General features: G+C 39.9%; 1 protein-coding gene across 1 annotated transcript in view; it reads left to right on the forward strand.

Annotated features, from left to right (window-relative positions):
- Positions 1–12,737, forward strand: part of grin2aa (glutamate receptor, ionotropic, N-methyl D-aspartate 2A, a) — a 207,146-nt gene that overhangs the window by 116,539 nt on the left and 77,870 nt on the right. Inside the window, exon 3 of the mRNA XM_077212528.1 lies at positions 2,859–3,451. Coding sequence (XP_077068643.1) covers positions 2,859–3,451 — 593 coding nt within the window. The remainder of the gene's footprint in view (positions 1–2,858; positions 3,452–12,737) is intronic.

Consider the following 12,737-nt stretch of genomic DNA (forward strand, 5'->3'; position numbering starts at 1 on the left):
GCTATGGTTGAGACTCTCATTCCTGCAAAGGGGCGGAGTCCCCCAGCCTCTGCCTCGATCCAACCCTCCCCAGAGGGTTGCTTTGCGCAGTGACACGGAAGACCTGAGGATTACGGTGAGCGTGCTTCCTTCGGGGAACCAACCCCCTAGGAACCCTCATCCCTCTCATGCTCCGCAGCCAGTTGAGCCACAAACGGAGAGTGCTGGACCATCCTCAAGGTGTGTATCAGTCGTTTCCTTTGGTGCTCCCCTCGACAATCAGATGTCAATCGCTGCATCGGAGGGTGGGCCATGGCTGGATGATTGGTATCTTGGAGTGGCGCGTGCTGATTCTCAGCAACCCACCCCAGTGCATTTCTTCCTGGAAGTGCACAAGGAGCTCACAGGGATGTGGACAGAACCTTTTACTGGTAAAAACCGTCTCGGTGGCACCTCCTCCCTCACCAACCTTGATGGTGGGACAGCTAAGGGATACACGCGTATCCCGCCAGTGGAGCAGGCCGTTGCTATGCAGTTGTGCCCTAACTCCACTTGGCGTGAAGAACCGTGTCTTCCTTCCTAGGCCTGTAGGTACTCGTTGGACCAATCCGGCAAGGCTTACAAGGCCTGTGGGGAAGCTACCTCTGCCATGCACGCTATAGCGTTGCTGCAGGTCCATCAGGCCTAGGCACTGAAGGACCTGCACGAGGGTGGTCACGATCCACAGGTTCACCAAGAACTTCTTACCTCAACGGACCTCGTGCTTCGTGTGACGAAGGTCACCGCACGGTCAGTGGGTTGTGCGTTGTCCACCTTGGTGGTCCAGGAACGCCATCTCTGGCTGTGTCAGGCCGACATGAGGTAGACTGTCAAGCTCCGGGTCCTTAACTCCTCTGTGTCCCAGACCGGCCTCTTCGGCGATGTGGTCGAGAACTTCGCCCAGCAGTTCTTGGCTGTGCAAAAGCATACAGAGGCCATCAAGCACATCTTTCCACGGCAGTCAGCTGCTGCCTCCGCCCCATCGCCGGCGGCCCCTCAGTCTGCTTGTCGCCGCGGGCGTCCTCCTGCGTCTGCCCCTGCTCCCGCGCCGCATCAGCAACCTCCACCTAAACGGCGCCGTGGAGCCAGTCGTAGACACGTCAGCCCTGCCTGTCCAGGCCCCCGCCAAGAAGGTCGGCAAAGCCAGGCGTGCCATTTACATGTTTTATTTATTTATTTGAGTGTTGATTATTATATTTAAAAATAAATAGAAACTGAATTTAATAGTTTGGTTTCTGTTGTTAACTGTAACCTTTAATATTATAGTAATGTGTTAGTAAGGGCTCCCCATATATAGTTTACTGCATTAGCAGAGGTAGATTTTTTTTATCCTTAAGAAAATGTTAATTGTAATTGAATTTATTCATGAGAGAGACACAATTTGTTCAATAAACCACTGTTTACTAAAAAAATAAGAAAAAAGTCCCCCCCCCCCCCCCCCCGAATAATAACAATGAATAAAAAAAATAATAAAAAAAATCATCACTTGAATTAAACTTTCTTATGAAGGAAAAAACTCTCATTACCAGCCCACCGACTGGCTAATAAACATCTATTGCAAAACCACTCAATGAAGCATCTCCAGTGACGACCCCATGTTTCATTAACTATCCGTCACCAAAACAGAAGATAATCACTGCGTATCTCAGTAGCAACTTTTAATGAATGTGTTATATTAGGCTGGCATCAAATGAAAAGATCGACAAAGCCCGGAAGAAGATCTGATATGGTGTTTGAAGATATTGATGCCGCTGAGTGCCAGATGGTTGGTCATTTAAAAGTAACATGGCGGTTTTGGTTAAAGCAGATTTGTGTTCAATTGGGCCATGGTTGTGTGTGTGTGAAGTGTTATCCTCAGTGCTTGTGTTTACTTTGCAGTGTCAGTGTCTATTTAGTTTCCTCGGTGTGTGAAATTGGCAATGTCAAACCAAGCTTCCTTAAAAATAGCGAACCAACTAAGTGAAACGTTTTTCCTCCCAACACATGCAGACTCACTACATGTTGCTTACTACAGTCGTCTTTCACACATGCACACATTCACAAACACAGATGCCTCATCTTACAACTGTATTGATTCATGGTCTACCTTTCATTTCGCATTTATGAAGCCATAGTCATTGTTTTGACATTGAAATGGTGATGGGAAAACTAGCGTCCACTATGACTGAGAAGGTTAATGAAGGCATGTTGCGTTCCAGAAAAGCTTCCGATCCTCTCATTCATAAAATGACTGAAAAGTATGAATCTTAAAATGATTGTGTCCTTTGTTCCTCAGGGGACCTGTTAAAGCTGTGGAATTGTGGGACGCTGGAGGGAATAGCTCTAAAGGCACATTGGGATTGAATCTGCTCAGCCAGAAAGAACTGACTCAGTGCATCATTATGATTAGACAATGAGTTCATCAAGGCCAGAGCTGCACATATCAGATGGATCTCAAAGGAGTTAAAGAACCAGAATAGCTCTTCTCTTTCCTTTTTGTCTCGTTACATTTTAATAAAGAACCTTATTAACTTTTGTTAACTTTGTCAGTCTGTAATACTGAGTTCAGAGCTCCCTAAATATTTAAATAAAATTTTTCTGACTTTTCTGCTGTATTTATTTGAGGGAATTATGGAATTTTAGCTGATGTATAATTTAAAGTTTATTAGGGATGCACTATAAAATATTATTATTTTTAAAATGTTTTTAATGTTTAACTTTGAGCGTTAGATGCCGGCAATTGTAAATTAAATATAAAAAAATATATATAGACCCAAAAGCAATATGGTACCGTTATATTGTTGAAAGCCTACATTTATCATGTTGTAACTCACATCTTTTTATCTTTTTTTGTTCAACAGGATGTAAAATCAACATTCTTCCAGTTCGGGGCCTCCATCCAGCAGGAGGCACTGCTCATGCTTAACATCATGGAAGAGTATGACTGGCACGTTTTCTCCATAGTGACCAGCAAGTTCCCAGGCTACCAGGATTTCATCACCATCCTGAAGACAACGGTCGACAACAGCTTTGTCGGTTGGGACCTCCAGAACACCATCACGCTGGATGCCGTGGACGGGGACACCAGGACCCAGATCCAGTTGAAGAAGGTGCAGTCTCCAGTCATCCTCTTGTACTGCTCCAAGGACGAAGCAGCTTACATCCTGGAAGAGGCCCGTTCGCTGGGCCTGACCGGGTTCGGGTACATCTGGATCGTGCCCAGCTTGACCACGGGCAACCCAGATATAACTTCAGATTCGTTACCCTCTGGAATGATCTCTGTATCCTACGATGACTGGGACTATCCTCTCGAGGCACGAGTTCGAGATGGGCTTGGGATTATAACCACAGCAGCTGCAGCCATGTTGGAAGAGTTTGGGGACATCCCTGAGGCCAAAACCAGCTGCTATGGCCAAATGGAGAAAACCAAGTTGCCGCCCAGTGCGTTACACAAGTGAGTAAAGGACGAGAACCCGCTTATTATCTGTGTGTCTACAATATGTTAGTGTTTTCTGTCAACAACCTGTCAATATTCTTCCTGCACTTTAAAAAGTGGAAACTAGGGGTCGACCGATCTGTGATTTTCAGGGCCGATGCCGATCCCGATTATTACTGATCAAGTAGACCGATAACCGATATTCTGAACCGATATATAGCCTATGTCTGGTGTAAAAATTTTAATTCATGTCAGAATTAAGAATAACAAAGGGTTTTGACAAATACTTTCTTTAAATGATTTTAAAAATATCTTTGAATCTGAGAACTGTTATTAATAATAATAATAATAACTTAAAAAGTGCAGTGAGCACCCAGCAGCATTCTGTAAATATTTTGTAAAACTCTATTTTAATGTTTAAATAAAATTTTAGTAATCAAAAAGCATTTCTAATTAATTGAAATCATCAAACTTAATCAATTTATTTACAGTTTAACAAAAAATAAATTTTTAGGGCCCTAAGAAAAGACAAACTTTTATTTTGGCGGGTTGCCGTGGAGGTCTTTGAGTTTGTGTGTTTATGATATGACGATAGCTTTTCTCAGTTGAAGCATTAAAAAGCTCATGAAGTGACTAAGCGGCTCTGGAGATGATGTTTATGCAATCATGTCCTCATATAATGATGCGGCTGAGGCTGAAAACAGCGCAAGCATCACGCGTGTTCCAGTGTGTGTGTGTGTGTGTATGTGTGTGTGTGTGTGTGTGTGTGTGTGTGTGTGTGTGTGTGTGTGTGTGTGTGTGTGTGTGTGTGTGTGGTAAATGAAATCGTGTCAAATTCATGAACGCGGTTTGAAATTCGTTTTGATTTGTACTGACCTGCTTTTTATTAATTCGACAAATTCAGTGCCACTCCGCTTTATACAGTAAATTCCGTTTTTATGACTGGATTCCACGATTCCGTCGGTGTTTTCTGCATCGCGGAAATCACAGGGCCCTATTATATTGAGGTGTTTTGCAACTTCAGTGTAGTAATTTATTGCTTCTTCAGCAAAGTCTGCTGCTGCCTTAACTCTGAGAGACAACTGATGCGTGATCAGTGAAGCAGCTTCAGTCTGCAAGTGCTTTCGGTGTGAGAGTGCAAAACTTTCAGTGCCTTCAGCTTTCCGCGTTGATTGCCCGGACTCGTCGTGACTCCCAACAAATCAGATGTGCGGGGACATTAGTCTAGTCTACAGAGTGGTGAGTTCCGACAGAGGCGGCTGCGTCAAAGCCAAATATAGCGCATTTCAAAAATAAAAATTATTTTATCGGCAAATCGGTTTTGAAAATGGCCGATACCGATAACCATAAAAATGCTTAATATCAGCACCGATAATCGACCAGGCCGATAATCGGTCGACCCCTAGTGGAAACAAGAGAGATATTTATGTGAGAAAACACATAAACAGTTTTTGACCAGTCAAGTGGAAAAAGGAAAAGGTGGAAAAAAACAACCTAAGAGGTCTGTGTTGGAGACAGAGTATATCGGGAATATGCAAAGTAAAGTCTCAGCTTTCTAATGATAGAACTACTATGTTTCTAAGTGGCCATCAATAAAACTTGTTTATAAGAAAATGGCCTCTAAAGATTGTAAATATATATAAAATATACATATATAAATATATGTATTCATATTAATGAATACTTTTAATTAAGAATACTTTTTATATCATATAGCTCCTTTATGTAAGTTTGGTGTCAGTATGACTTTTTATAAAAAATGTGTTTAAAAAGAAGTCCCTTGTGCTCACCAAGGCTCCATTTATTTGATCAAAAATTCTTATTAAATATTATTTTAAAATACATTAATATTTTAAATATATTTTTAAATGTTCTTTATTCCTGTGATGCAAAGCTGATCCTTCAGAAATCAGTATAATATTCTGATTTGCTGCTCAAGAAACATTTCTTATGGCGCTTTTCCATTACACAGTACCAGCTCGACTCGACTCGACTCGCCTTTGTTTGGTTTTCCACTGTGTAAAAGTTGTACCTGTACCTGCTTTCGGGTACTTTTTTTTGTATCACCTCCGGCGAGGTTCTAAGCGGGCTGAGGCCATACTAAAATGTGACGTAAAAACACTGCAGAATGCTGATTGGTCAGAGAGAATCGTCACTATTCACCGCGTCATCATTGCACGCACCAGACGTAGCTATTTTTTTCAGCAGTGTTTCGTTTTACTGCCCTCAGCCTCTCCTGAGACAACATTTGTCTTCTTGCTGTGAGAAATAGCCACATCCCGAGGATCAAAAACAGCATACACTCGATTTCCTCCATTGTCCTGTGTGTGTGTGGGTAGCTGGTGTATATCGCGTAGTTCCTGTGGCGTCGCTATGAAGACCAGGTACTATTGTGGAGGTACTATCTGTAATGCAAAACGGAGCGAAAAGCGAGCCGAGCCGAGTCGAGGCGAGGTGAGTTGAGCTAATACTGGTAATGGAAAAGCGCCATTATTATTATCAATGTTGACAACATTTGTGCTGTTTTTGTGGAAACAGTAATACATTTTTTCAGGATTCTTTGATGAATAAAAAGTTTAAAAGAACAGAAATTATTTGAAAGAGAAATCTTTTGAAGCATTATAATGGAATTTATTCTCACCTTTGATCAAATGAATGCATCCTTGAATGGCATTATATGGTATATTGATGTGATGACAAGGTGTTGTTTTATTGACTTCTTATATTGATTTCAGTAAAATAATTATAATATTTAAATGGAAATAATATTTTTTGACATCTTTCAGCTATGTAAACATAGACCTATAATTGAAACATAATTTCAAAGCTGAGACTTTGTTTTGTCAAAAACAAGTTACAAAGTTAGTAAGGGACTGCTGCTTATTATGTGTGTTTTCTATCCATCTTGTTCCTGCACTTAAAAAGTGGAAAAAAGGGGGCTGGGCCTATTTATGTGAGAAAACAGTTTTTGGTCAGTCAAGTGGAAAAAGGAAAATGGGTGGAAAAAAGCAACCCGGGAGATCTGTAAGAGAGAGGGATGGGTTGGGCGTATGCAATATTCATTGTCACATCCTGCAAATATATTTCTCAGTGTGAGTTGTGTTCTTGAGTAAGCTAATGGTCGAATGTGGTGAAGGGGCAAGCGAGTGACGATGAGGGAGGTTTTTAGGGAGTTGCAGAGTGCCGCTCAGACACCCAGAGGTGGGTACTGCAGCACTTCTCAAACTCTCTCGGGACAGCGCAGCGCTCCTGTGCTTTTAATGGATAATGTTTTACACAGCGTCCTGAGAGAGCCAGTGCTGAGCAGAACAGCATGGACCTTGCTAATGCACTTGGAGAACTCTCCAAATATAAAGTGCTCTTGATGAGCCCGGGTGCTTTTGTTCCTTTACGCTCCTGGATTGGAGCCGGTGTCGGCTGCAGCACCCCGCTTACATGCTGCCAGTCCTTAGTCTGTCTCACCCATATGCCTCTGTACCTGCCAGTGCTGGGCAGACACCCTGAATTGCCCCATTTGCAGTAGAGCGGTGTTGCCTGGGATACACGTTCACCCTGGTGTCTAGGGTACATTAATCCTGATAGCCTCAGCAGATGGTCAAAGGCTTGGCCAGAGATCAGCTCTACTAGAGCCAGCTAAGATGAAGACTCGTGCCCTGAATGCATGGGGGTCTCTTTTGTATTCTAGACTTTTTAGGCATGTAGATCAAAAATGTCAACACCTTCCTGTAAATATTAGATTTTCATTTTATTTTACACTATATGTGACATGCTCATTTTGAGTCACTTTGACCCAGAAACACATTTGGAGTTTAATGCACTAGCAGAAAAAAAGTCTCAACTTTCTAATGATTAATTAATACTATGTTTAATTTTCTAATTGTGGAATTATGATAGAATTATAAAATATTGAATATAATAGATATAATTACATTGGTAAATTAATAATTTAAACAGGGCTGTCATAAAGCCTCAAAAGTTGGATTCTAAAGAGACATTTTTTTCTCCTATACAGACACTTTCAGAAATAATAGAATATCTTCTGTATTTAAGTTGGAAGGTAATATAGGGAATATATCTGGCACAGAATTTTTTCTTTTTCTTTGGGGTAAAAAACAACAACAACAACAACAACAACAAAAAGAAAAACTGGCAATTTAACCTTTTCTGAATTTCATGTTCTTGTTACGATTGAGTGTCAGAAGCCAGGGTGAAATATGCAGTCCCTAAGCAAAATGTTCCTTTATGACAGATTTAAGACTGTCATCTGAAGTGCTGTGAAAAGCAGGCCTTAGCAAAATTTAGACTTCATATATCAGTGACGAATACTGAAATTACCTGTCAACAGGGGAGAGGCATGGCAAGTCCAATGTGCCTCCTCCCATATGTTGGGGACCATGGGTAGCTGTCAGCTGTGCTCTATGGAACCATACATTTTTTAAATAAAGGGCACTTTAAACACTCCCACTGAGATGGGAGCCAAGCTGACCACCCCCAGCAAAACACCATTTCACAAAGGGCAATGCTACAGGAGTCACTGCTATTACTTTGAACTTTCATAGGCAATATGTAATATGACTTATGGTAGTTGAAAAAAAAAGCTGGATTATATGTGTGGGCAGAACATTTCCTGACAGTGGCAACAGGTCATTCTCTTTTGGGGAGGGTTAGCGGTGATGTCATTGCGCCTAAAAAGGGACAGAGTCTTACCCTCAACTCAAAGCCTTTGTGGGCTGGAGTGAAGGGAAATATGAGATTGTGTTGAAATAATACTTTTATATGGCCCTCACAGCGCATTAAAGGGAGTTAAGTTGGCAGGCAGCAGCACAATAGGAAGCATTATAAAAAGCTGGGTTAAAATAACTGTCTTGAGCCTTGACTGTCCTCCCTATGGGGAAGAAGGCAGTTTTTTTTTAAGTGTCAAGGAATTGGTTCAGACTTTTTAAGCCAATCAGAAACACTCTGGCTCACAGTCAAACTCACATTTTTGTAATGTTTGGGCTTGCTGACATGCCTGTTGAGAGTGGAGTTTTGTAGAAGATGTATGATTGAAGTAAGCAAAATAATCTGTCCGTCTACTAGTGGTCGACTGATATATCGCCAAGGACGATCTATCGGCCGTTATTGTTTTTTTTTTAAATGTCGGCATCGGCCGATACGTTTTTCTGATTGGACGATGTGTTGGAAGAGGGACTTTTATTTTGACGGGTAGCGCTGAGAAAACCAGTGCCTGAGAAGAGAACGGCAGCGCCTGAACACATAGCGCTCAATCACATTCTCCGTCTTCATTATTTTACGTTCTCTGTCAGTCATATCTAATACTTTGTTTGACAGAACTGGTAAAATAAGAAAGTAAATGGTATGAGAAAAAGTAAAGTGTTCGTTTTTATATTTTTTGTAACAGAAAAAGCAAACAAGCAGGCTAAAATACTTTCTCATTTACCATCAACTAAAGCAAATGCGCATCTAATGTTACATAATTTAAACAAATCTCTGAATATCTAATAAACATTTAATTTCACAAACCTTGCCGATTTAATCAAATCCTGCTGTGATATCTTGTGAAGTGTGCATTTGTATCCTGCATAAACAAGTTACTGCGAGTGACGGTCGGTCTGTGAGAAGTGAGTGAATGCGAACAGAAGATCAGCTTCACAGGAGACGCGATCGAAAAACTTTAAATCCTTCATTTTAAAATATGCTGTGCTATATCCAGTTGCCCACTGTATCATATTCATATCGTTTTCACTGTGTGCTGTATGTAAAATTAGCGTTACCTTGTCTTTAATTGAAAAAATATAAACCAGTGCGCACAAAATTACTGGATTACTGAGTGACCTGTTACAGTGTTTACTTCCTTTTTATTCACATATTCATAAATATTTAAACAATTACTTTGTTTGTGAAAAATACTGTAATGGGATTGCAGATTCAAGAAGTTGCCATCTAAAGTATAAGCATGTTTATGCTAAATTTATTAATAATTCATTAAATATTGATAAAAAAAAAAAATATATATATATATATATATATATATATATCGGCTATCGGCCACCCTGCTCTCTAAGATATATCGGTCGACCACTACTGTCTACCTTGTACTTTAATTTGTAATTTAGTTAGATTTCAATTAAAAGGTTATTAGACTCTTACTACTGTTATTGTGTCTACAGTACAGTAGAGACACTCAGACAGAACACACGCACCCATTGGTTCACTGAATATGGTGGAATGATCTGGTCAAGTATGAAGAAAAATAAGCCTGAAGATGTTTTTTAAATTTGTATTTATGGTCAATATCCATTAGCCTGACTACGTCAGACTTCCTACTTCCGCTAATTTCATTTCGCTCCTGTAGTCAGATCAAAAAAGTCGTTTACAGCCATGTTCACTCGGGTATTTCGCTCGCATCATCAAGTGTTTACAGTGGAAGTTCGATCATAGATTTGAGTTCGATGCATGATGTCTGTGGTTCGATGCGGCTGTGTCGGCGCATAACATGCGTCATAAACAAACTTATCTGATTGGCTTACGGGTAACCAATGATTTTAAACTTCAGTACGCGCCCCCTAGCGAGAGAGAAAACACTTCTCTATTATGCTATCCCAGACTCTGTGTACGAAGCAAAGTGAAGTAGCAGAGTCTGGTATTACCAGGCTAAATATCCATAAGGTCTAAAATCCATTTTTTACACAAGGATGGCAAAAGGTAGCATGTCCGAGTCATGTTTTTATTTTAAAACCTTTGGTTGGAAGGACTTTAATTGACCTGAATGTGTCCTCAGGGGAGAGGAGAGAGAGCAAACACCAGTCACTCCCTTCTCTTCAAACGTGCTATCAGGACCATATTTGCTCTTAAATATGGTTCGCCATGCCCCACTTTTTGTCTGATGCACTTAGTACTGCAGGTTTACGTGTGCACTCATTCTGCCATTCCCTGGGTCTTTGTAACGTCTGCCTGAGCCTCAGGTGAAAAGACCTCCACAGTCCCAGCTGTCCTGGTATTGTCACACCGATGAGATGCCCTCCTATGACACTGATTGAGCATTGCGCAGATACCCATGTCACAAAAATCATTGGATTTGTTTGTATATCACGTCCGGAGTTATTACTCAAGGGAGAGTTAATTTCATTTACACATTCCATCATGCCAGTGGATTCAGCTCGAGATGTGCAGACTCCCCTCAAATTAACTACTGTAACTTCATGTAGGAACATTTTCTTGCTTCTCTAATGACTGAAAAATTCTATATGTCACATAGGGAACATCTTGCCTTCCCTCATTAGTGTCAACCTCATTACTATAAATGCCTAACGAGGAACTGTTATATTCAACTGTACTCGACCGGTTGGAATGCAGCTGCCTACTTCAGTTTGACCACATATAACATACTGCGAACATTTTCAGGCCAGTTGTACTGTACCACCGACCTATTTTAATCTGTCTGATTCCAGAGCAGCTGTGTGGCACTTTCAGGCACACCTGCTGTAATGAGGACTCTGATGAAGGGTTCACAGTGAGCAAGTGTGGGTCAGGGGTTGTTATGTGTTTAATTAGGGAGAAGTGAGCTGTGCTCAGGTTGGGTTCTTTTATCCTTGCGAACACTAGGTTGCCTTGACATTGTGCTCAATTAAAAACGTTGGGTTAAAAAATAACCCAACTATGGGGTGGTATATCACCTTCCCAACTGTGGGTTATTTTAACCCAATGCATTGGGTTAAACTCCAGTTGGGTTAAAATAACCCAACAGTTGAGTTAAATATTTATTTTCATTTATGACCTTATTTTAATAAATAAAATGCACATTGTTTTCAATTACAGATTGTTTATTTGTATAAAACAATACATATGTTTCAACAAATATATTTTAAATTACAAACTATATATCGGGGAGTCTAGCATTTAATGTAAATATACATAATTGTGTACATAAATTCAAAATACACAAGTTTACATACAACACATAATACATTCAAAACCTACACAAAAATGTACATAGAGTACAAATACATCATATATATATATATATATATATATATATACATACACATATATATACATACAGCATACAAAAATTCAAAATTAACACTAGATTAAAACTACACATTAATAACCTACATTTAATCCAATAACCTATACAAATATGGACATAATACATACATTAAAAACAAATGAATCCTAATCACAACTTTATTAAAAGGTCTTCACTGTACACTGAATGCATTAATGTGTTGTTGTAAACATACCTCAAGTAATAAAACTACAAATACATATGTTGACTACTGGAGGTAATGATGATGAAGATCAAACTCCCAAAATGGGTGCAGAGGTTTTGAAATAGTTTATGTCATAGATGCAAAACATTTTTGAAACACATCCATTGCTTGAAATAAAGTCTTCTGTTCAACTGTTTCCACACTGAATATGAGAAAAGCTTGCAAGTTTTCTTTGTCCCCAAGCATCAAGTCATGTGGATCCGGGCTTGCCTCACTATTCAGGCAATGCACCATGTTAGTTCCAACCTTGAGAATAAATAAAGTTCAGTTGGGCATGCACTGTGACAACATCAACAGTGTTAAATTATGAAAAACGTTACATCAAAGCAGTGCTGTATTGAATTAAATTATGGTCACTCTAATTAGTTATTACACCTGCTGTTAAAGGGTTAGTTCACCCAAAAGTGTAAATTCTGTCATTAATTATTCACCCTCATGTTGTTCCAAACCTGTAAGACTTTCGTTCATCTTCGGAACAAAAGTCTGAGAGATTTCTGTCCCTCCATTGACAGCTACGCAACTATCACTTTTAAGCCCCAGAAAGGTAGCAAAGACATCATTAAGGTAATACATGTTACTCCAGTGATTCAACCTCAATTTTATGAAGCGACATGAGTATATTCTATACCTTAACCATAATTTATCACTTTATTCAAAAAATATTAAACTCAAATGCATGTTCACGAGAGAACCCAAACGCATGCGTGTTGTGTTAATGCAAGAGCAGACGACAAGAGCGTGAACGCAACAATTATGTTTTTTTTGTCACAAAGCCGTCACGTCGGTTCATAAAATTGAGGTTAAACCACTAGAGTCACATGGATTACTTTAATGATTTCTTTACTACCTTTCTAGTGCTTGAAAGTGGTAGTTGTGTAGACTGTCAATGGAGGGAAAGAAAGCTCACCGATTTCATCTAAAAGATCTTCTTTTGTGTTCCGAAGATGAGCGAAAATCTTACAGGTTTGGAACGACATGAGGGTGAGTAATCATGACGGAATTTTCTTTTTTTTGGATGAATAATCCCATTA

This window comes from Siphateles boraxobius, unplaced genomic scaffold (assembly GCF_051911475.1).
Source record: "Siphateles boraxobius isolate OS27281-9 unplaced genomic scaffold, OSU_SipBor_1 66, whole genome shotgun sequence".
Lineage (NCBI taxonomy): Eukaryota > Metazoa > Chordata > Actinopteri > Cypriniformes > Leuciscidae > Siphateles > Siphateles boraxobius.